This window comes from Corylus avellana, chromosome 3 (assembly GCF_965113065.1).
Source record: "Corylus avellana chromosome 3, dhCorAvel1.hap1.2, whole genome shotgun sequence".
Taxonomy (NCBI): Eukaryota; Viridiplantae; Streptophyta; class Magnoliopsida; order Fagales; family Betulaceae; genus Corylus; species Corylus avellana.
In genome coordinates, this window is record NC_142492.1 from 34,357,345 (window position 1) to 34,381,109 (window position 23,765).

The 23,765-nt window shown below is 36.0% G+C and overlaps 4 protein-coding genes and 1 pseudogene across 9 annotated transcripts; 3 read left to right on the plus strand and 2 right to left on the minus strand.

Moving 5' to 3' along the window:
- Positions 1 to 642: 642 nt before the first annotated feature.
- LOC132175218 (protein NRT1/ PTR FAMILY 2.11) lies at positions 643 to 6,430 on the minus strand. Of its 5 annotated transcripts, XR_009439400.2 has the most exons (8): positions 6,023 to 6,430; positions 5,693 to 5,910; positions 4,779 to 5,338; positions 3,651 to 4,566; positions 2,543 to 2,624; positions 1,712 to 1,759; positions 1,137 to 1,343; positions 645 to 1,031 (listed from the first exon to the last, which is right to left on the minus strand). XR_009439400.2 is itself a non-coding variant. In XM_059587088.2 (5 exons), the coding sequence occupies exons 1-4, from the start codon at positions 6,126 to 6,128 to the stop codon at positions 3,666 to 3,668; spliced, it is 1,785 nt and encodes a 594-aa protein (XP_059443071.2). In that variant the 5' UTR covers positions 6,129 to 6,430; the 3' UTR covers positions 1,856 to 2,624; positions 3,651 to 3,665. The 5 variants fall into 5 exon arrangements, 2 of the variants coding, with proteins under 2 accessions (XP_059443071.2, XP_088370846.1); XR_009439401.2 differs by having other exon boundaries at positions 643 to 1,027; positions 1,137 to 1,759; XR_009439399.2 differs by having other exon boundaries at positions 643 to 1,031; positions 1,137 to 1,759.
- LOC132173538 (ent-kaurenoic acid oxidase 2) lies at positions 756 to 2,903 on the plus strand. Its single transcript, XM_059585050.2, has 5 exons — positions 756 to 1,006; positions 1,103 to 1,399; positions 2,324 to 2,432; positions 2,519 to 2,637; positions 2,807 to 2,903. Exons 1-5 carry the CDS (start codon positions 756 to 758, stop codon positions 2,901 to 2,903), a joined length of 873 nt encoding a protein of 290 aa, XP_059441033.2.
- A 6,900-nt stretch (positions 6,431 to 13,330) lies between the features above and the next one.
- LOC148587111 (protein NRT1/ PTR FAMILY 2.8 pseudogene) lies at positions 13,331 to 15,929 on the minus strand (annotated as a pseudogene). The gene is made up of 3 exons (XR_015911698.1): positions 15,812 to 15,929; positions 15,486 to 15,703; positions 13,331 to 14,824 (listed from the first exon to the last, which is right to left on the minus strand). The product of XR_015911698.1 is annotated as a protein NRT1/ PTR FAMILY 2.8 pseudogene (transcript).
- A 2,483-nt stretch (positions 15,930 to 18,412) lies between these two features.
- Positions 18,413 to 19,058, plus strand: LOC148587112 ((1S)-1-hydroxy-luvungin A synthase CYP88A37-like). The gene is made up of 4 exons (XM_088514489.1): positions 18,413 to 18,435; positions 18,530 to 18,635; positions 18,722 to 18,837; positions 18,968 to 19,058. Exons 1-4 carry the CDS (start codon positions 18,413 to 18,415, stop codon positions 19,056 to 19,058), a joined length of 336 nt encoding a protein of 111 aa, XP_088370615.1.
- Positions 19,059 to 20,864: 1,806 nt separating this feature from the next.
- On the plus strand, positions 20,865 to 23,332 carry LOC132173532 (loganic acid O-methyltransferase-like). Its single transcript, XM_059585045.2, has 3 exons — positions 20,865 to 20,957; positions 22,124 to 22,783; positions 22,988 to 23,332. Exons 1-3 carry the CDS (start codon positions 20,865 to 20,867, stop codon positions 23,330 to 23,332), a joined length of 1,098 nt encoding a protein of 365 aa, XP_059441028.2.
- Positions 23,333 to 23,765: the final 433 nt, after the last annotated feature.

A 23,765-nucleotide genomic window follows, 5' to 3' on the forward strand; every position in this document is an offset into this window, starting at 1 on the left:
AATCAAATTTTAATGGTAATAAAATATGATTGCCAAAGATTTATCATGCGGAGATAGGTCATACGCCAAACCATGTCAATTCTTGTTCATATTTTCTTTTATTTCCCGCATCTTTATTTTTCCATTGATTATATTTTATTTCAAGAGAGAGAGAAGGACATAGGGGACTCCGTATGAATTTGTTTTTATACGTACGGACAATTAGGGCCTCCATAGTGGAGACTTTCGGTCAGGTAGGGGATCCCAATTAGAAGCTCCAATAATGGAAATCTCCAACCGTAACATACAAAATCTCTGAATCCCGCCTGCTGGTTACGACAACAGTCTGAAAGAGGAAATTAATGACCCAAAGGGTTCTCACTTCTCAAGTTTATCGTTTAAGTATAATTTGTATAAGACCACTTGGTCATATTGAACATATATATATTATACATCGACAAGACATAACTGATAACACCAATATCGGACATGGAGCACGACATCATGACAACCCTCTCCTATTCATTTTGATTGGAGCCTAGTCTTCATGCTCTTTCAAGGAGACTGACCTAGCAAATTAAGAACTCTTGTTCCTTCCAGTGTGGGGTTCGGATGCTTATATTAATTTGTCGACGAGCAAACTATGGCTCCGACGAATAATCTTCCAGGAATCAACCACTCTATTTTATTTCATATATATATATATAGAGAGAGAGAGAGAGAGAGAGAGAGAGAGAGATTAATACACTAGATATCGAGGCTTAGCAAATATCAGGATGGAAATGACAGTAGGGGTTAAATTGTGGTTGGGTTTGTTTATAGGAGGTTTGCCGCGGCTGGGGTGGCTGCTTTGGTGGTGGAATGAGCTTTGGTACGTTGCTCCTCTCCAAGCTCGGTGCTCGGCTACCGGGACCAAGCTCCCGCCGGGGCATATGGGCTTCCCGTTGCTTGGAGAAATGCTCACCTTCCTCTGGTACTTCAAAATTCTTCGGCGGCCGAATGAATTCATCAACTCCAAGCGACGCAAGTAAGATGATGAATATTTTCCCTTCCTTCACATGTTACATGTACAATAATAAATATGCATGCGTGGGCTCGATCATGTCACATAATCTATTTGCAGGTATGGTGATGGAGTAGGAATGTACAGAACCCACCTCTTCGGATCACCGTCCATCATAGCATGCTTCCCATCAATCAATAAGTTTATATTCCAATCAGACGATAAATTTATCCTGAAGTGGCCACAGGTCGATCTCACTGGCCCTGCTTCTTTGGTAGCAGTACACGGAAAGTCCCATGCCAGGCTTAGAAGCTACATATTGAACGCCATTAACCGCCCCGATGCTCTCCGGCGCATCGATCTTCATGTTCAGCCACGCATGGTAGCCGCGCGCGCTCCAATCGTGGGCGCAGAGGGGCAAAATCAAAGCATACGATGAAATCAAGAAGGTTACATGCATGCATATATATATATGATGACATACGTACCATTACATTAATTTGAACTTTTATATATATATATATGTGGTTATTGGTTAAGGCCCCTAGGCATTGCTTAGCATTAATTATGTGTATATTAAGCCCGTTAACAATACCAATAGCCGAAATTTAAAAAACTTCATGCGCTAATTTTAGGGTTTTTTTAGAGGTCACTATATATTCACATTTTCAAAGACCTCTACACATTTCCACTATGTCGAGAGAGAGAGAGAGAGAGAGAGAGAGGAACCTTGATATATCTTGAGTGTTCTTCAAAAGTGAGGTGAGAGACATCATGCTATGAGAGAAAATCAATAAATGAGTGGAGTACTCATGATGTTAAAAAATGGAATAATGTTATTTAATCAGTACAACTGACGTATAACTTAATAATACGATGATAGTGAAAAGCATGCATTGAATTAGCACTTGTAAAAAAGAAAAGAAAATAAAACTATGGCTGATTTTATCTGCCACATTAATTATCAAGCTGTATAGTAGCTGTATCACAGTATACAATTACCATATTGTAATAATGAGAGTAAAAGGTGGGTGCATTGCACTCAAAATGGAGAAAACGATTTTACGATCTAAATTTTGTTTTGTTTTATCAAACAATGTACAAGGTAGTATGTCATTTAAAAACTTAAATGACATGATAACATATTCACCATTAATAAAATCTAATTTGGACCTTGAAATAATTCATCTCCATTTCACTTGAAATAGAAAGATCCCAATCCATCATTTATACGCTTCACCCGATCACGTAAAGAAAAGAAAATTTGAATTCGGCTAGCCCTAGCCGTGATTATAACTTCTGTTGGGTAATATTGGTGATCAAATGTGCCATTTTCTGCAGGTTACAAAATACCAAAGGATTGGAAAGTGATTGTGTGGATTCGATATACCTCCACACAAATCCTGAAAACTTTGAGGATCCCATGTGCTTCAACCCAGATAGATGGAATGTGAGCCCGCATGCCCAAGATGATTAGATTAAAAAAATAGTAATTCTTAAATTTAGCTAATTAATCAGTGTCTTTTACTATCTCAGGAACCAGCAAGGCCTGGAACATACCAAGTTTTTGGAGGTGGGTCAAGAATCTGTGCAGGAAACATGCTAGCGAGGATACAGCTTGCACTTTTTCTTCATCATTTGTCTGTAGGTTACAAGTAAGGAAAATCAACTAACATCATTAAGTAATATATATATATATATATATATATATATATATATATATATATATATATATATATATATAAGTGTGTGTGTGTGTGTGATTTTAAGCTTTGATGCAGTATATATAGAGATTGCTAAATATGTATTTACATGGGATCTCAGGTGGGAATTGCTTAACCCAGATGTAGAGATGGTTTATCTTCCACATCCAATACCGCCTCAGATGATGTGTCATCTGCCACTGTCAACTTCCTCTTAGTCTCCTCAACTGAGTTAAGTTAAATGGGTTTTCTTTATTGATATCGACACCGTCCACCATAAGCCGCTAACCAGCTTCACTGGCAGCTTTCCTTATTGCCTTCTCTGCCTTTGAGAATCCCATCTATAGCTATGACTGGATTGTTGTCAAGATTGAATTTTCTTTTTGGTCTTTGTACTATGGATCTTGTAATTTTCTGTTTTTGTACATGTACAGATTGTTTGTATTTTGTTCTTACTCAATCTATTAAAAAAAAAAAAGCTCCACGTTCAAATCAGGTCATGTTATGCAAAGATCAATTCGTATTGGCAGAAGGAGAAGCTATTGAGGAAAGTTTACATAGTTATATTGTAGTATGGTGATTAGGTTTTTGTAAGAAAAAGACACCATCCCTGATTAGGTTTTTATAAGAGAGAGATACATTTGCTGCCATGTTTTCCCATCTATGTTACACATCCTGTTTTACACATGTAAGCTCTCTCTTCAATAGAGAAGGGCAATTCACATCCTACTGGTTTGATCCTACATAAAGTTCCTACCTAATGCAACATCATGCTGTCTCCAAATGCCAAGGAAACATTATTTTAGATAGTGTATAAATGCAATGAGTAATTCTATTTCGTAAACTCCTGTACAACTGTCATACATCGGATCAACAGTAAAAGAGTCACGTCATCGTCTAGTTGTATGGCAGTTATGTAGAAGTTTACTAAATAGCATTACTTAGCCTGTAATAAATGTGATTACCTACGAACTTGATAATCAGACAGCAGTCTTTTCCAGTTGTATTGATCCTAGGTTGTCTTGGAGGGTATCCTTGCAAGCCCCTTTGTACTTGTACCACTTTGCACAAACTAGAAAGTAGCAGAAGTTCAAGACCTCTATAGCAGCAATTGTGTAATAGAAGTAATCCAATCTTCCCTTGTTAAGATCTTCTGGCAACCAATTTCCACTTGCAGCACCCTCTGTTGTTCGATGAATTATTGATATCATGAGACTACTCAAATAACTTGAAAATCCAATGCCACAAAAGAAAAGAGACCCTCCAATGCTTCTCATGTTCTCGGGGAATTGCTTGTAGTAGAACTCAACTTGGGCAACACTAGCAAATGCTTCAACTAGTCCTGCTAGCATGAGTTGAGGAATCAACCATAGACCTGTCATGGAGGAAATGGCACCTCTTCTTGGTGCAATCCCCATATTTGGCCTGGTTAGAGCTATGGTCCTTCGACGCTCTTCCACCAGGGCAGATACCAGCATTGTGAGTATGGAGATAAATATGCCAATGCCCATCCTCTGGAGGATTGTGATGCCGCCTTCTTTTCCGGTGATCCTTCGAAGGAATGGGACAAGTATTCTGTCGTAGATGGGTATCCATATGGTCAAGCTCAGCATCATGAAGACAATGTATGATGCAGGTGGGATCTTGAAGTTGATATTTCCTAGTTGCCTGTTAGATTGAACGGCTTGGAAAACTGCATATGTATTCTGTTGGACTATAACAAGATGGTATAAGATGGTTGCAACCCATATAGGAATCACTCTCAGCAAGCATTTCACTTCTTCCACTTGCTGCATGGAGCAAAGTTTCCATGGATCAGTTGCTGATCCATCTGGGTTTATTTGGTCTTGGGGAGTCACGATTGCTGCTTTATCCAGGAATCTGCCAACATAATCATTTTGGTTGGTTCAAATTTAACACGAAATTGGCCCATTTGATCATCAAATTGCACAATTCTTAGAAGTGTAACGTTATTTAATAATTGTCATATAATTGAGAAAACATGATAGTGAGCTGATTTTTACTGTCACCTCACATTATCTCAATCATATAACAATCTATTAAATAATATTCCTCTCGTTAAAATGGGTTACCTGAATTGGTCCGAGTAAGGAAGCTTGGAGTTGATAGAACTAGGAGGCATATATTTGAAGAGGGAAAGCCATGGTTGTTCTGGTAGCTTTAACTGCCTTTTCTTAGTAGCAACCACTATGACCTGTGCCACACTAGTCACAGGGCTACCTGTGGCTTTCACTTTCACATACATTTTTGAACCCATGAAAAAGAGTGCACATGAGATGAGCATCAGAATTGCTGGGATTCCTAAACCTATAGCCCAGCTCACATTGGACTGCACATACACAATGACGGTCAAGGATACCAACTGGGCAAAAGTAAAAGTGAAGAAGTACCAATTGAAAAAGCTATTGATTCCCTTCTTCCCAGATTCTGTCTCAGGGTTGAACTGGTCTGCTCCAAAGGCCAAGTTGCATGGCCGGATGCCAGCAGCTCCTACTATTAGCATTCCAAAACCAGTCAGCAAAAATGCCATTTGCCCTGTTGTTGGCCCTGTACAAGTGTCATTCTGTCCTGATCCACAGTGGGGTGGATGCAGCTTCTTGATTGCCGCTGTTAGTTGTATTGCAAGCAATCCCTTTACAGAAATAGAAAAATCAGGCATCAGATGAATCATATCAGATTTTGCAGAAGAGAGAAAGAAATATGGGAGAAGAGAATATCTTCATCTGATTGTATACATGACCATTGAGCCAACAAGATACAAACAAGAAACAGAAACTAACTTCAGGAAGAATCCAGACACACTCATACAACGAGATCCGTCAATACATAAATTTCTCATATGGTTGCAGGTGATGCAAGATATGATATAATCGTGATTTGTATGAAGCAAACTAAGAGCAAATTTGTTTGCACACTAATGTCACTCCTTACTGGATGCATACTTGATGAAAAATTTGAGCATGAAAGTTGGTAGTAGTATTAGTACCATAAATGAGGCGATTGTTGCAAGTCCCAAAGTCTTGTAGCGGCCAAAGTAAGTGTCAGAAATGAAAGCGCCAAGCAAGGTGGCAAAGTTGGTGGTACCATTGAAGATGTTGATGATAAGTGCAGCTGTAATACTCTTCATGTTGAAGACACCAGTAAGATAGATCAAGAGGTTGGACAAGGTGCCAATGGCTCCAAGTTTCTCAAAAGTTTCATTACCTGAAATGCCATGCAAATGGGTCACTCAGAAGCAAGGATAAAAAAACACCCAAATGAGAAAAAATAAAGAAAAAGATTAGAGAAGACAAGCTTGATCCCCCCTCTCACTCACCTATGATAAATGGCATGGATTTCCATCCTCTGTAGTTAATCTTTGTCTCTTCAGTTGTAACAGCTTTCTCATTGTTCTCCATGGTTCCTCTATCATTTTTCTCCATGTTCTCTCTCTCTTTCTCTCTTGCTCTCTGCTATGTAAGATGAGTTATATATAGCAACTAATCTATACAAGTGTACATCAGGAACTATGCTATAATTGAGAGGCAGAATTCTACTCCTTCACAACCTTTCACACCTACATTTTTTTCTTTGTCTGCTCCTGATTGTGCCCTCTGGTCCTCTCTCTATCTCTGTCTCTCTCACTCTCAAAAGGCCAGTTTCTATGAATGTGTTGAATGTAAATGTGAATGCAAATGAGTTGTAACTTGTAAGTCGTCATTCCTGACATAAGTCCACTGGAAAACAAAGCGGTCCGTGAGCAGTTGAAACATCCTGGGGTAATTAAACTTGGTTTCACAATAAAAAGTCAAAAAAAATGAAACCAAATCACACACACGTACGCACAAAAACAAAAAATAAAAAAGAAAAGAAAAGAAAAGAAAGTTTCCTCGTCACTCGAAGTCTCTGTAAAATACAAACAACCTTGCAAACAAGGGATCTCAACCCTTATATAACATCTCTGCAGTGTACATTGCAACTGGTCAATTTGGTCTTTGAAGCTGAGCTCATTATTGTGTGTGGAAGATTGCGTACGTCTATTGGTTGAGCTAATTAGCCAGAGTTGGTCACATCCATTTCCTGATTTTTTTTTGCTAAAAGGATCCGTCCAATTTCAAAGTTGTCCAGTAATAAAAGTTTGTTCAAAAAGGCCAATGGCTTTTTGCAAAACAGATAGTCAAGAGCCCCAAATCAGACTGGTAGCTGGGATACTTACATCAAGGGCCAAATTATTGCAGACTGAAGTGTTTTTATTCTGTTTTTTATTTTATTTATTTATTTTCTTTTCTTTTTCTCTGAGCGGTTGATTCTTAATCTTCATTTGCAATGATTTGAATTTTGTCTTTGCAGTTATGATATTCTTTACACTTGCTTATCAAACGATATATTTCATATTTCATATTTCAACACGTAAGTGTTTTAAATTGTTTTTTATTTTTTATATTAGTCACGTAAAAAAGTTTTCCGATGTGAAGTAGGTGAGGTGTGAAAATTAGCATTATTGTTTCTTGTAAGTAAGAAGAAGTTAGGTACCAACACAAGATCAAAATCATAGCTCCCTCGCTCTTCTTATGCGGACATGTCAAAAAAATAAAAATAAAAATAAAAACCATAGTTAATTTCTGTAAGCCACTGGCTAGGCAAACTTTGTAGAAATATTTTCAAAATTAATAGTTAATAAATATTATTGTGTTTTGAAAATCTTTTAAAATTGAAGGTTTTAAAGAGTATTAAATGAGAGAGTTCCACATTGGAAGGAGAGAAAGTGAAATTGGCATTTATAAGGCCCAAACAAACTTTAAGCTATTAAAAAAGCTTGGGTGTATATACATTAGTAGTGTATACGCACGCGTGACATGGGTTGTAGCGTGCTAGTGGCTCCTTGATGATGCACTTGGCATCGGAGCTGTAATCTAATGGTTGATCTTATATAATTAAGATTATTCAATTCTTTTACCATTCTTCTATGTATTTTTTTAATATATTATTAGAGTCTTTGTCTCTTGATAGGATAGAAAAATTTTGAGCTTATTAATTTTGTTTGTGCAAAGCGCAATTAAATACAGAAGTTTTATGAGCTCCATTGTATTTTGGAGAAATATTTGCTGATTACCCTTTTGCATATTATATTTGGTGGGGGCGAATAATTTCTTAAGAAAAGTGACGTTATAACATACCTTATGAGCAATTTCGTTTTTCTATATTTCCCCTATTTCTTTTACAAACTTAACCTTACGGAGATTAGACCAAGGTCCGGTAAACCTCAAAGTTTAGAAAACCCAAACAAAAAGAAATGATTAAAAAAAAAAATCAGAAACTAGAATGAAACTCAGACAGGAAAAGATTGTTACACGGTATTTTAATTTTGAGTCCAAACACAAAATATTGAAGTAACGTGATGGAAAGGAAAGGAAAGGAAAGGAAAGTCTTCTTTCAGGGGTAAACGGAAGAAATCAATGAAGGACAGTCACCGCAGTTTTTGTTATGGTTTCAACGTACTGTTATACATGGGTTGCTGTTGCATAACTTTTCTGAAAAACTTCTTGTATTAATTATATGATGTTGAAATAAATAACCAAGGGTCTCCTCTATTAAATGGCCCTAATAATATCAAGATTCATGCCGTTGGGCAGCTACTCCACAACTACGCGCTATATTTAGACGATGGTACACAACTACGTGCTTGTTACAAGGCAAAAATCGAGAAACACCCTTTAGGTCCGGGGCGAAACTACCCTTTGGCTTGGGACATAGGGTGGTTCCTGGCCAAATTTTTATTTATTTATTTTTTTTTAACTATATCTTTAAAAATTAATTTTTGGCCTCTTTAGAATTTGTTTTTTTTTTTTTATTTTGTCTCCCCAAACAAAACATTATAGTTTCGCTCCTACCTCTAGGGATTCACCTCGAGAACTTTGTATAAGAAGGGACACACAAACTCCCAAAAAAAAAGGCATTATATAAAATTGTAAGAAAATTCTTAATCTATTAATTTAACACAATTAAAGAGACACGGTGTGTTACGTGATTTTTTAAGAAAGGGCCCTTGCATGCGCCAGTTATGTGACTTGGGACATAATTGGGTGCTTGCCAGACAATGGCTTTTCACAAGATCTTTGTCTCAAACATCAATACATGTTGGGAGCCGCATGAAGTAAAATACATCGCCGGACATATATGGGACGAGATGCTAACACCCACGCGTAGTGAAAGCACTACGCTGTCGCTGCATGTTGTCTTGGTCGGTGGCGGCATTACTTCAATTGTGACCAAGTGGCATCGTGTATTAGTATTGGTGATTCGCTTGAGATTTTGGGTTATATGTGTCTCGGCGGCCGTGCATGAAGTGTGGCATGACGGTCTCAACAACCGTGCATGTGGTGGATAGCGGCGCCTTCACAATTATCATGTGGCGGTGGCGTTGTGAGGCTGCCGCATGACGGTCATAAGGGCGGACGACATAAGGATTTTGAGTTTTCGGATCACCCTAAGTTGTTGTCGACCTATATGGAAGTTATTATTTTTTATGACTTAATTAGAGTAGTATGGAAATTTGACATTGAGAATAAACCTTTCTTAGGCCCACAAGTATGAAAATATGTATTTGTTGATGTTTAAATTTACTAGTCATATTAATAAAGTTATTCAGTAAATTGATGTGTAATGCAACCTTTACCTATAGCAAGGTTAAAATTTACTATTTCTATTGTTTTAATTATTCGTATTTTTATATTCCATGCTTTCTGATAATAATTTTTTCTAACCGAAGAGAAAATGTGTTTTTTAATTTGGGGTATTTGAAACTTGATTTGGCGATCAATGTGGATAAGCCGCCTGCTCCCACCGAATTGAGTATCCATAGAAGACTACTAAACATGAACGATATGAGCAATCTAATCGCTTTAAACTGTTTAATGTTGATGAAATCTCATGTCATCAAAGCATCATGAGTTCTATCATTGAATGCTTTAGGGCCAAAGAATTTAAAGAAATGCTATTTACACTCTCATGTGCACACTATCTAATGTATCAATGAAAATTATCATTAGATTTTGGATAGATCACTATCAATCCAAATTTAATGAAATTAGATCAAAGAATAACGAGCGAATTTTTTATTGGCTATACAGTAAACTCCAAAGGAACCAGGCTTTATTGTCCTTCCTCGTTCCTATAATCTTATAGTTGTGGCGTCTAGAAATGTGTAAAATTCTCAAAAGATGCTGAACCTAGTGGGAGTACTTATCCTCGACAAATAAAATTAAAAAAAAGCACTAAAGTTGACTGAATCACCTCAAGACTAAAGATAACTTGATTACGTTTAGAAAAAAAATCAAATTCATTATCTTGAACCGCAATCGATTGCGTGAGTTGGTCCTTCAAAGAGAGTTTGGTTATACTTAAGAAAAATCAATTTTATTATCTTGAACCGCAATCTTTGCATTAGTTGGTTGAAGGACTTAAGGGAATTGGTGGAAGTCCTTGTCAATTAAGGTCCACTAAGGCATTAACAAATATTTTTCTCTCTCTCTCTCTCAGTATCACTATATATTTCGACTTTGACCATCTTTCTACCCACTTGTTTGAAATGTTCACTTGAATTTGAAACCCGAATTCCTTAGAGAAGATGTGCAAGAGAAAGTTTGGGGGTAAAGAATAATTATCTTGAGAAAGAAAAGTGAAAATAATTATATGATAATGTAAAAAAATGAAAAACTTTTCAAAGAAAGAGGTTAAAGAATGTTGTGCCAAAAACTGGAAATCCTCCTTTTACTGTTGCTCGATGATTGATCACGCAACAAGTGACAACTTTTGATGTTTTTATTGGTCCATCTCGGAGGCAACTTTTGATGTTTTTGTCTTGAAAGAACAAAAATGCCGACGCTTCTACTTGCTATTGTTGACTTCACACACTCTTCACATTATACATGTAGATGAAAGAGACATGCAATAAATAGGAAGATTATGACAACCACCACCGTCACATTTCAAATTATTATTACTCAATGTTGACTTCGGTAGTCCAGTGTAAACTTGGCCGGCTACGGGCTTTTTATGGATGCTTAAAGGTTGCATGCCATCGATTCCAAAAGACTAAGGACTTATTTGGGATTGTATTTGAGGGGTTTAAAAGTATTTTTAATATTCAAAAAGTTTGTTTGAAGAAAAAAAATATTTGTTTAGTTAAAAAATTAATAGTGCTTTTAAGGGACCAAAAAACTTAAAAATTACTAAAAAAAACACTTTTAGCAAAATCTTAAAAAATAAGATTTTGCCCAAAAACTTTTTTTTGACTTAAAAACTTTATTTTTCAAACGTAATCCTAAACAAACTCTAAAAGTACTTCAATGCTCAGGTCATTAAAGGCTCACTCGGAGAGACATAAAATGGGTATGACCAATGCTATGGCACAAATGGATTTTAGGGCTTCCGTTATTGGGTTGGGTGAGGGGAAGTAGGGGCTTCGGCTTAGCGCATGTGGGTGGGGTTGTCAAGCTTGCTTGTGGACTTGAGGCGAGAGATAGCATTGAAATGAGCCAAGAGTTGGGAGGTCGCTAGCATATTTGATATGGGCCAAGCTCCAACATCATGGCCCAATTGCAAGGCCTCCTAAGAGCAAAGCAAAGACCGCCGTGGCAACCACGGCCATCACTTCTATCGTTGACTACATGATTATATTGGATTCTTAGTAATTAGTTGTCTAAATTATTAATTTTTTTTTTTTTTGACATGTCCACATAAGAGGGGGGAAGGGGATTCGAACCAGTAACATCCACTTCATTAGGCGTGATCCTAGCCGATTGAGTTACTTCTTAGGGACAAATTTTTTAACAATTTAAGTAGTTATTATATAAAATATATATAAGTTGAAACCCTCCCAAAAGTGCCTTAAAATTGCGACATTTGGCGTAAACTCATTTTTTTTAAAGGCTAAACTAGTTTTTTAAAGCATAATTTTTTAACCAAATTTTTTAAGAGTAAACTAGTTTTTTCTTAAAAAACGGGTCATTATTTAGTGTCATTAATTGCACGTTAATTATATTTTCAAGAGTTTTTTATATATAAATTATTCAATAAATTAAGTATTATTAATGTCTGAATCAAATAAGGAAACAAATAATATAAAATATTAATATATTTAGTCATTAATTAGCGTCATTAATTATGTTAATTATATTTCAATATAATTAATTGCGTTAATTACATCTATATATCTATATGTCGTCATTTTTTGCGTTAATTTTTTTTTTTTTTTTGAAATATATCATACTCATTCATTGATAAAAGTTGCGAGTCTAAAGCTCTTACAAATAGAGCAAAAAGCTCTGAAGTAAATCATAGCCGAAGCTAAAGATACAATCATCAACAACAGACCAAATCAACCAAAATACAGCATCCGCTAACCTATGACTAAATATCAGGTTGAAAACTCAGATTTGCATCAAACAGACACAATCTAATGCATAGGTAGCGCTTATTCCTCGGCCTTGAGAGCAAAACCCCCAAGCCTATACTTATTCCTCGGCCTTGAGAGCAGAACCCCCAAGCCAATACTTATTTTTTGCATTAATTATATTTCAATATAGTTCATGTATTCTTTTTGCTAATTTTTTTCTTTATAATATTCATTTTAAATCATATATACTTATATGAACAAAGATTTTATTATTATTATTATTATTTTATTTTTTATTTAAAGAGGTGAGATATATTTTTATATGTCTTTTTAACTTATAATGAAAAATGATGTGTTCAAATTTTAAAATTAAATTATAATAAAGAATCCCACGCATAGCATAGGTTATAAGCTAGTTTAAATAAATTTTTGGTTGTTCGGTTACCTATTTAGGCATGTGGGTCTCAATTTGGAAAGCTAATTATTATGGATCACAATCCATAGGAGAGTCCTACTCAAAAAGTAGTTTTCAAGTATGGGCAAAAAATTAAAATAAAATTAGGAGAGTACAAATCATTTTTTAAGGATATGTCTCATAAAAAACATAAAATTTAGAGGATATTTTAAAAATTAATTAGGGGGATTATTGCCCTTCGAACCTATGGGTGGTTCTGCCCCACTTAATTAGGATTATAGATTGGAGCGGGGTATTTATTTTGAAAAATGATAAAGGCACAACTTAAACTCAATTTTGACCCAACTTTTCTCTTAAGTTTTTTTTTAAAAAAACTTCATTTTTTTTTTTTTTGACATGTCCACACAAGAGGGGGGAGGGAGGATTCGAACTAGTGACTTTCGCTTCATTAGGCGTGATCCTAGCCGATTGAAAAACTTCCTGTAGAGGAGAGAGAGGGCTTAAACTACAGAGAGAGAGAGAAATTTGATTTAGAAGTTGGGTTAAAATTGAGTTTAAGTTGTGATTATATCATATCTCATTTTATTTTAGGGATGATGTTTTTTTCTTATTAGGCTTACGAATAACACAAAAGGAAAAGGGGTTGTAGAGTACATGTAGCACTCCAGATTTTAATCCCCAAATATAAAAGTCTTAATTTTAGAGATTAAGACTAGATTATAATATTTTATATAGACAATGACATTTCCAAAGGAACTTAAAAGGATTATGTGGATATTTATTAATAAGAAAAAAAAAAATTAAACTGTACAAAGTTGCTCATTAGTGATTAGCTACCGCGCGCCGTCCCTCTCCAAGTCTGTTCTTTCGTTCTCTCGTTCACTTTCAGAGAGATTTCTTGGGTGGTAATCTGTGGAGCTCTCGGCAGATCTCCCACCACCACCACCACCACCACCACCTCTGCTTGAGATATAGTGGGTGGCGAAGAAATTGAAGTAGAGAAGATTTAGAGTTGCCAGGGTAGCAATTACGTAGTAGTAGTAGTCAAGCCTATTGTTGTTGAGATCTCGACCCCCCAGCCATGGCGATTTGCCTCTTTTCCCTGTTGCACTATGGATGACATTGACAAGAAGAGAGCCTATGTAGCTTGCAACGGATAAGCTGAGGAAGAAGATAGCTCCAGCAATAGTTCTCATGCTCTCTGGCATTTGCGTGGTGAAAAACTCCATTAACGCAACTGCGGCAAAAGCTTCTGTCATACCTGAAAAGAAAAACTGTGGCACGAGAAATGCAAAACTCATTGGTGAAGTAAATAGCCCCTGTATTGTAGCAGAGTCACGGCGCTTTTTCTCAACAAACCCGGCAACCAACATGCACAGAATTGACATCAAAATGCCGATGCTTATTCTTTGCTGCATTGTCAATCGTTTGTCCTTTCTTGTCATTTTCCGTGCCTGAGGGATGTAAATTTGCTCGTAGATGATTATCCATGTAGAGAGTGCAATCATGGATGTGAGATTCATCCACCCAGGTGGGATTTTGAAATGGGATCCAATGGATCTGTTCATCTGCATCAATTGAAGGACTCCAAAAGTGTTCTGCTGATCCATGGTTATAAAACATCCAATTCCCGACACCCAAACAGGCGCAATTGCTACCAAGCATTTCAGCTGTTCGACTTGTTGCAAGCTACAGAGTCTCCAGCCATTGTTGGAAATTCCATGGCTGTCCAATTCACTTGGCTCTGCAATTATAGCAGCCTTGTCGAGGAATCTGAACCTGTCAGTACGAGCAAGCAATGTTGTGGGTGATGAGTCTAATCCTGTCACAGGAGGATCATAAAATGATCCAACGGTTCTCAACCGATGCTTCCGACAGGCAGCTATAATCACCTTTGCCATGTCGGAGAAGATGCTCCCTTGGGGATCTTTGTAAACATAAGTATGGCAGCCGAGCAAGAATATTGTTATGGAAATGCCAAGGCAGGCAGTGGGAACAGCAAAGCCTAAAACCCAGCTGACATTAGTCTGAATGTAGACGACAGCAGTGAGGGCGAAAATGAGAGCAATTGTGAAGGAGAAGTACCACCAATTGAAGAAGCTTTCCAATTGTGCTCTTCCCTTCTCTGTTTTGGTGTCAAATTGATCAGCCCCAAAGGCTATGTTGCAGGGCCTAATGCCGCCTGCACCCAAGGATAGCAATCCAAGAGCCATGAAGAGGAAGGCTAGCTGCCAAGTTTGAGGATGTTGGCAGTGGGATTCCCCATTAATGCAAGTGGGGGGTCTTAACTGACGTATAGCTGCAGTTAGGGTCATGGTCCCAATACCCTATAAAATGCAACCATTCACAATGTTCATACCCAAATCTTGGTTATTTGTTGGATTTCCATAATTATAATTAGGTGTCTTAGAATCACCTTAATGCATTTCACAATTATAAGTTCTTAATAATTAAGCACATGATTTCTCACTACTTGTGCGCAAAGACAGAGTCAGAAATTTTTAATTTTTAACTCAAACACCTAGCAAAATGGAACCCAACCTTCTATTGCTGTTGCCTAATTTTTTTTTAATTACAATTTCACGTTATTGTTAATGATAGATTTGGTATGTTTAAGGTTTGTTATAATAAGGCCAAGGGCCAAGCCTTTTTTTTTTTTTTTGGTTAATTATTTTGATCCAAATATATAGTAAAATTTTTTTTCAAAAGAGGGTACTCTCGATCCCTCTGTTTCTGGTTGTGCAACAAGAATGAAGGTTGTGTGGTTGGGATCAAAAGATCAGTTCATGGTACATATCAAAAGGGATTAAAAAATGGAAATTTATATGCATGGGAAAGAAAGGAGTTTTTCACATGGAATTGATCAATCTACAGTAAAATGTTGTTTGGTACTCGAGAAAATGCAGGGGAAAACATATAGACAAAGACAATAAAATAAGAAGATTCTAATTAAACCCGATCCTATAAAAACAGAGGAGGTAATTTTACCAGAAGAGACGCTATGGAGCCATAGAGGAGGGTACGGAACCTGCCCAGATAAGCATCAGAAATGAAAGCTCCAGCTAATGATGCAATGTTGGAGGAACCATTCCATATTGTGACCACATTAACCACAAATATACCACTCATGTTGTATTTTGTATTCAGGTACACTGTCATGTTGGATATCAAGCTCATTGATGCCAACTTCTCGAACGATTCATTACCTTAAAAATGAAAAACATAATCAAAATTAAACACACAGAATCCATATAGAAAAGACATATATATCAGAACATGCTTGTGAATTAATGTAAGTTTTTCCCTTAATTTACCAATGATGTATTTGATAGATTTCCATCCTCCTGGTTTTCTTGTAGAACCAGCTGGAGCAGGAGGAGGAGTGGGTGGAGTGTCTTGCTCTAGTGAAGACTGATGCATCACATTTTCCATTAATCCTCTTTCTTTAATTATCTCGCTTGCTTTGAGTATGGCATTCTTGAATCATAATTTATTTATTTATTTTGTGTATTTATAGAGTTCCTCGTGAGTTGGTAATGATTAACTCGAACATAAATTACAGGATCTCGATCACAAAGTGCGCAGTTTACATCAAATGGCTATGATTGGTTTGGATGAGATTTTGGAGTGGGCTTGCATGCATGCAAGGTGCACGTGGCAAATGGTTTAAGATGCACGATTGGATGGAGTCATTACTTGGTCTTGACCCACATTTTAGAGGTTAGTTAGGATCTTGTGATATTTGCAGAAGCATGTAGTACGTAGAAGGATTCCACTTCAACTACGATCTTAGCAATTTGTTGAGAATTGGATCCTAATTTTACGTAGCATTTGTAGAACTAGAACTCCATCTCCCTCGCTCTCCCTACTCCAAACCTTGATCCTTCTTTTATTTTTCTTCTCACTTTATTTTTCTCAATCCAAAAAGGATGGAAAATAGAAAATCTTTTCCAGTTTAGTTGCCCAACTGGAAACTATGTAAAAGTGTTTTATAGAGAAATTAAGATTAGTCGATAATAACTTTTATAGGGATCGGACACAAATTAAGTATTTTGTGCCATTCAATAAAAAATAAACAAGGGTTAAGATGAAAACATTAGAACTCATCCTCTTCTCTACATCAACAGACAAATGTTTTTCTTCTTGTTCAAGACACCTCACCTCCGGCGAAGGCCATTGCCCCCCTTCCTCCACCAAACGCCATCACCAATCAGCCGCCCATTTCTCCATCGATCGCTATTGCATCGGTAGTTTGGAGGATAATTACCTCAACATTTGCCATTTACAGTGGCCTTTTATGAATTAGTCCTTTTGTTATTATGCCTAAACCACCTTTTGAATGTAGCTTGGGGTTCACGGAGTAGCAAGTTTAGGGATTAAGATTGTTGGGTCATGGATAGGCCATACAACCGCTCAACAATCCTCCACAACCTGGTCAAAGGCCCAAGCCCATTAAGGGCCAGGCTTGCACGAATCCTCGGTCAGCCCAACTAACCAGGGATTCGATCAACAGAGTATAGATAGCTCTCTATTAATGCATCCTCAGCTACTATCCTTGGTTACCTGAGGATACGTAGACTCCTGAATGATACTCGAGAGCCCACCTTATCAATTCAGCAAGATAGTATATGTGGATCCTCAGCAAATTTTAGGACCCACCCTACCAACAAGGCAGCTGCTACTCAATGCCTATAAAAGGAAAGCTCCAACTTCATCTCAGGGGTAATCTCAACTCTGAAAAATATACTTCTCTCTTGAGTTCATTTTCCCTCTTAAATCAAATCACTAACTTAGGCATCGGAACGTACAATCCCCCGTCGGCACCCTACCGGTAGCTCTTATCCTATCTCTCTTTTTGTAGCAAAGCTAATCTCAACACAATCTTTGGAAAGCATATTGATCGTGCCACGTCATCCTCGAAAAACTGTACACCAACAAAGATCATGCTCACATGCTAAATATCCCCGATTGGCTAAATACATGCATTCTCTTTTTTCTTGTTGATATGACGTGAAAATCTTTCTTAAACATTCGTTGGTAATTAATTTTTCTCAGCATTAACAAGAAATAAACAAACCTTTATAATATTATAACTGTCATTAATCTTTATTTCTGGGCAATATATAACTACTTTATACATTTATTTCTCCCTCTCTCTCTCTCTCTCTCTATCTCATGCATGCATGTCTCATGTTTACAGTTGACGTTCGAAAACGTAGGAAGGCTATTTGTAAGCTTTGAAAAAGAAAGAATATTTATATAGATTTTTCATGTCTCATCGTTAATTATCATGAATTGCAGGAGGAGAACATATGGCTTTAAGCAAGAATAGGAATGGTGATTTCATCACAAGCGAAGATGTCTCAAAAATGAAATACACAAACAAGGTCTCTATCAAACACTAGATCGAGATTGATCGATTATTAATTGTTTCTAATTAAAGTCTGGTGGATTTTATTATTATTATTATTTTTCCTATTTGGTTGCTAATTAATTTAGGGAAGACTAACTATATATATATATATATATATATATATATATATATATAGGTGGTGGAGGAAACAATAAGAATGGCCAATATTGCAGCATTTGTTTTCCGGTCGGCCATCAAGGAAGTTGAGTATAAAGGCACAGATCCAAATTATGAATTTTCCAAAATCTTTTGCAGGATTATAGTTTAAGAAAGGCTTTGAATATTGTAATAATGAGAGTAAAAGGTGGGTGCATTGCACTCAAAATGGAGAGAACGATTTTATGATCTAAATTTTATTTTGTTTTATCTAACGGTGTACATGGTAGTACGTCATTTAAAAACTTTAATGACATGATAACATATTCACCATTGATAAAATCTAATTTGAACCTTGAAATATTTAATCTCCATTTCACTTGAAATAGAAAGATCCCAATCCATCATGTATATGCTTCACCCGATCAGGTAAAGAAAAGAAAAATTGAATTCGGCTAGCCCTAGCCGTGATTATAACTTCTGTTGGGTAATATTGGTGATCAAATGTGCCATTTTCTGCAAGTTACAAAATACCAAAGGACTGGAAAGTGATTGTGTGGATTCGATACCTCCACACAAATCCTGAAAACTTTGAGGATCCCATGTGCTTCAACCCAGATAGATGGAATGTGAGCCCACATGCCCAAGATGATTAGATTAAAAAAATAGTAATTCTTAAATTTAGCTAATTGATCAGTGTTTTTTACTATCTCAGGAACCAGCAAGGCCTGGGACATACCAAGTTTTTGGAGGTGGGTCAAGAATCTGTGCAGGAAACATGCTAGCGAGGATACAGCTAGCTTTCACTTTTTCTTCATCATTTGTCTGTAGGTTACAAGTAAGGAAAATCAACTAACATCATTAAGTAATATATATGTGTGTGTGTGTGTGTGTGTAGGATTTTAAGCTTTGATGCAGTATATTTAGAGATTGCTAAATATGTATTTACATGGGATCTCAGGTGGGAATTGCTTGACCCAGATGTAGAGATGGTTTATCTGCCACATCCAATACCAGCTGATGGGGTTGAGGTTGCATTCATCAAATTTTAGGAAACCATTTTTAGTTATTGTCTCTCTGTCCTGATTAATAATGAATATGGAAAGAACTACTTATAATAGTTCATAGTTTCTGGCCTCATGGCTAGCTGCTTAAATATTGGGTTTGCAATTTTCATTTCTTTCTACCCAATTCTCATGGAAAGTATGATAATTATTCTTCTAGAACATTTAATTTTGAATGGCAACCAAATATAGATCGAAGAAAATTATATATATATATGTTGTCTTTCTCACAAGCTACACAAGATATTTATATGAAAAAAATACAAAAATAGTGCATAGAGTTTCACTGATTAGTAAGTAAAATTAACAAATAGGCATATGCTCCATCTTGAGGGCCAATTTTAAAGGGCCCACACCCGGACCAAAAATAAGAAGAGCCCAAATCCTAGGCCCGCAACTACAGGCCACCCAAAAAGAGGCCCATCGAGACAACCCTCTGTTGTATGGGTTGTTAAAAGAAAGAGAAATGCTAGAATCTAATAAAAACTTCACATTTTGCCCATAAAAATTCATGTGACAAGATGCCATATTATATTTTTGGTGAAAGGAAAAAGACAAAACAAAAAGAAGATGATGTGACATCTTGCCACATAGACTTTTATAGACAAAATATGAAATTTTTATTAAATTCTAGCATATCTCTAAAAGAAATGATGTTGCATGTATAGCATATGCTAAACACGTTGGAATGATGACTGGACAAGTGATTAGTATATGATCATGTACTCCAAAACACATAATGTTGGACATGGAAAAAATGGTAAGAAATCATATATTACATTAATTAATAAGTCGATAAAGACTTTCAAATTTTGGTTGATTTATAGATGAAGTTTCAATTAGAGCCTAATGAGTATCCTGATTGCAGGTATTAGTTTCTAAAGCAAATCTGGATTCTATCAATTTGCATATTTATTTCCCATGTCCTAAAGAGTTAATGGTAGCCATTGAAAGAAATAGGCGTTTCAGCATTGAGAGCATCCAAGAGTTGGGTTTTGGGTATCCAAGACAAGCAACCAATTTTTTTTTTTTTTTTTTTTTTTTTTTTTTTTTATCATTTGGGTTTGCCTTTGGGGGTAGCCGAACTACCCCAAAGGGCCACAGAGGTGGCTTTGGCCACCCCCAAAGGTCAATGCTATAATTTTTTTTTTTTTTTTTTCATTTGCCCCCCAAGGGCCACCGGGGTGGCTTTGGCCACCCCCTAGGGCAAAAATAGGGTGGTCTGGCCACCCCTATGGCAATAATGGGGATGGTTATTTTTTTATTATTTTTAAAACTTTAGGTAATATTATATTATTTTTTATTAGAAAGACACATGGCACATTTGTGGTTCTAAGATTTCTTTAAAAAAATCTTGGCCATTAACTAGATACCCTCCAACCTAAAATGGACTGGAGATGATCATTTTCCACAGATTTGTAGGCACCATTAAAGGTCCGGTTACCTGAAAAAGTAGAGTCAAAGAAGTAAAGCATTAAATGAAGAGGATCCTATTCCGTCTCTTACGGTTTTGAGCCAAGATATATATATATCTTGGCTCAAGACCGTAAGAGACAGAATAGGATCTACTTCATTTCAAATGAACTGGATAATATTAAGTTAGTTATAATTGAAAGGTATTTTTGTCTTTTCACTTTTTTGATGGGACAAAAATACATTTTCACTATAACTAACTGGATATTATCCAGTTTATTTAAAATTGAGAGGATCCTAATTCGTAAGAGACATCACATATATATTTGTTTGTTTTTAGTGTCTTCTTTTTCTGCTTTGTTTTGGTACTAGACAATAGAGATGGAGGACAAAATGAATAACGAATTTCCTGAATCATATCCAATGACCGGAGGACTTGGAGCTTACAGCTATGCTCAAAATTCCAAATATCAGGTTTCATTTTCATTTATTTATTTACTTTATATATATATATATATCGTCTTTCCAATATTCACTAGCTTGCATGTAAAAGCACCTAGAAACACAGATTAACACCTGAATTTCCTAAGATGATTCTATGGTATTCATAAAATTTCTAACTCCTCTTTTAATGCAGCTCGATCTACATTTATCACCTCTAGTGGATTTTTTGTTTTTGTTTTTTTTTTTTGTTTTTTCTTCTATTCTTTTGATTTTCTTTATAGTTATAAATTTGTTCATGGTATCAGAATCATTTAAGTGAGTTCTACAAATCTAAGAGTTATTTAAATTTTTATTTATTTTTTTTTTTAAAAAAAAAAAAGTATACGGAAGAATGAGAGAATAAATATATAGCAGTAATTAGTTCCTCAGTGAATATATATAATATAGCAACTTGTATGGTGAATATAGCTGTAGCACCAAATGTATTTTTGCTCACCTTTAATTAATCAGTTGGAGGTGCAAAATGAGCAAGATGCTAGCTAGATAGCTCTTAGAATTTTAGCTCCCACACTAAAATTCTTATTTCCGCCCGGATTCCAGCCTTGCTTCTCCCCCTTAGCTTCCTGATCAGGCCCCACGAGGCCTTTTTTTTAAAAAAAAAAAAAAAAAAAAAATTCAGTACATGATTATCATTTCATGGATGAGTATAACATGTCTATTCCACCCTATGACTTGAATGCAAATGACTTGGCAATTTGTTGACATGACAAAAACTCCATCAATAATTTGGATGAAAAAATTTGACCGGCCGGCCGGAAGAATAATTTTTAAAGTGCTTAAAACTTAGGGAGTGAATTTTTTTTTTTTTTTTTTTTTTTTGAAGTGCTTTCAAACAATTAGAAAAAATGCAAGAACCAATTTTTTATTTCCTCAAAAAAAAAAAAAAAAAAAAAAAACCCGTTGAAGGGAAAGTTGAAAATTAGTGAAAGCTAGCATATCTAATTGACAGTACTTGTTTATGCAGCCTTTGACACATAATAATTAAAACTACCCTTCTTCAGTAAACATGTTCTCTTTTTTATTCATTAAAATTAAACTTTGGAATGACATTGACAACAGGGTGATAATTTGAAAATGGTATGTGTGAATTGAAAGACATTCAAACTGAAAATAATAATCACTTGGCTGGTATGTAGAGAGGAAATGTTGAAGCAGCCAAAGAAATGATAAAGGAGGCAATTGTCAAGAAATTTGACATCAATGCCCTTTCTGCACCTTTAAACTCAATTTCTGTTGCAGACTTGGGCTGTTCTACAGGACCCAACACCTTTCTTGCGGTGCAAAACATTGTAGAAGCCATAGAACAAAAATACCAGCTTTCAGAAGATCATGATGAGATCCCAGAATTACAAGTTTTCTTTAACGACCATTCCTCCAATGACTTCAACACTCTCTTCAAGTCATTCCCACCAAAGAGAAACTACTTAGCTGCTGGGGTGCCTGGATCTTTCTATGGCCGCCTATTTTCCAAAGCCAGTATTCACATTTTTCACTGCTCTCATTCCCTAAACTGGCTCTCCAGGGTGCCCAAAGAGATTATGGACAAAACTTCTCCTGCATGGAATAAAGGAAGGATACATTACACAAATGCTCCAAAGGAAGTTGTGGAGGCCTATGCCACTCAATTTGCCATGGACATGGAGTCCTTCCTGTTAGCCAGAGGAGAAGAGATTGTAGTTGGAGGGTTGATGGTACTTCTCATAACTTCTGTCCCAGATGTCATTCTCTCTTCTAACTTCACCATTTGCACACATCTCGAACTTCTGGAATCTTGCCTGACGGACATGGAAAAAATGGTAAGAAATCACATATTTATAGAGACTAAAGTAAGCAAATGCTTTAAATTTCCATTTAACTTGTAAGTATCATACATGAAAAAAAAAAAAAAAAAATGCAATGTAGAATCTACGAAGAATTCAGGTGTCTTCCAAATGACCAAACACTAAAAGCAAAAAATTTTGTTTGATTCAATGAGAGGCTAATGCGGATATTGATTGCAGGGATTAGTTTCTGAATCAAATCTGGACTCTATCAATCTGCCCCTTTATTTCCCAGCTCCTAAGGAGTTAATGGCAATCATTGAAAGAAATGGGCGTTTCAGCATTGAGGGCATCCAAGAGTTAGGTCAGGACAAGCAAGTAAGCATCGAATTGCTTACTTTGACCCTCAGAGCTGCACTTGGAGGAGTCTTCGAGAAGCATTTTGGAAATGACATCGTGGATGAGGTCTTTGATCGCTATCCTAAGAAACTTGCCAACACTCCTATTTTCTTAAACCTTAATGAAAACCAAAAAGCTTTTGTATTTTCTTTGTCTGTCATTCTAAAATGCAAGCCAAACAATTAGATTTGGTGATGCAGAGGAAAAAAATAAATAAGTTGGTATTTTAATTTTATTTGGATTTTATTATTTAATTAAGTTATTTGCATTTAAATTAGTATTTAAGAGTTATTGTTATGGGTTTGGCCCAAAGTCCGTTAAATTAGGGTTTTTGTTATTTAATAATGGGCTTAGCCAAAAAGTCAGTCAATTTAGGGTTATGATTTATATTACAATGTTTATTTAAATGCTCTATGTACTCTTATGGAGATTAAATTATGATTAATGACAAAGATATTTTCTTGGAAGCATGATTGCTCTTTTCTTTTTTGTGGTGAAACTCTACTGAAACCCCAGTTTTTACCTGTGAGGCTCTGATCAACGTGGTTTATCTTATTTTCTGCTATTTGTATCTATTTTTTATTGCTCTTCTTCTGTCCTGCGTCACTTGGATTTTACA

What these genes read in the sequence shown, in the direction of transcription:
- LOC132173538 (XM_059585050.2), top strand. Translation starts at nt 756, where the DNA reads ATGGAAATGACAGTAGGGGTTAAATTGTGGTTGGGTTTGTTTATAGGA. An exon ending in CCAATCGTGGGCGCAGAGGG is followed by an intron (nt 1,400 to 2,323) that starts GCAAAATCAAAG and finishes CATTTTCTGCAG; the next exon opens with GTTACAAAATACCAAAGGAT. An exon ending in CATTTGTCTGTAGGTTACAA is followed by an intron (nt 2,638 to 2,806) that starts GTAAGGAAAATC and finishes ATGGGATCTCAG; the next exon opens with GTGGGAATTGCTTAACCCAG.
- LOC132175218 (XM_059587088.2), bottom strand. Translation starts at nt 6,128, where the DNA reads ATGGAGAAAAATGATAGAGGAACCATGGAGAACAATGAGAAAGCTGTT. An exon ending in ATCCATGCCATTTATCATAG is followed by an intron (nt 5,911 to 6,022) that starts GTGAGTGAGAGG and finishes ATGGCATTTCAG; the next exon opens with GTAATGAAACTTTTGAGAAA. An exon ending in CCTTACTCGGACCAATTCAG is followed by an intron (nt 4,567 to 4,778) that starts GTAACCCATTTT and finishes TTATGTTGGCAG; the next exon opens with ATTCCTGGATAAAGCAGCAA.
- LOC148587112 (XM_088514489.1), top strand. Translation starts at nt 18,413, where the DNA reads ATGTATATGCTTCACCCGATCAG. An exon ending in TATATGCTTCACCCGATCAG is followed by an intron (nt 18,436 to 18,529) that starts GTAAAGAAAAGA and finishes ATTTTCTGCAAG; the next exon opens with TTACAAAATACCAAAGGACT. An exon ending in TCAACCCAGATAGATGGAAT is followed by an intron (nt 18,636 to 18,721) that starts GTGAGCCCACAT and finishes TTACTATCTCAG; the next exon opens with GAACCAGCAAGGCCTGGGAC.
- LOC132173532 (XM_059585045.2), top strand. Translation starts at nt 20,865, where the DNA reads ATGGAGGACAAAATGAATAACGAATTTCCTGAATCATATCCAATGACC. An exon ending in CTCAAAATTCCAAATATCAG is followed by an intron (nt 20,958 to 22,123) that starts GTTTCATTTTCA and finishes GCTGGTATGTAG; the next exon opens with AGAGGAAATGTTGAAGCAGC. An exon ending in TGACGGACATGGAAAAAATG is followed by an intron (nt 22,784 to 22,987) that starts GTAAGAAATCAC and finishes TATTGATTGCAG; the next exon opens with GGATTAGTTTCTGAATCAAA.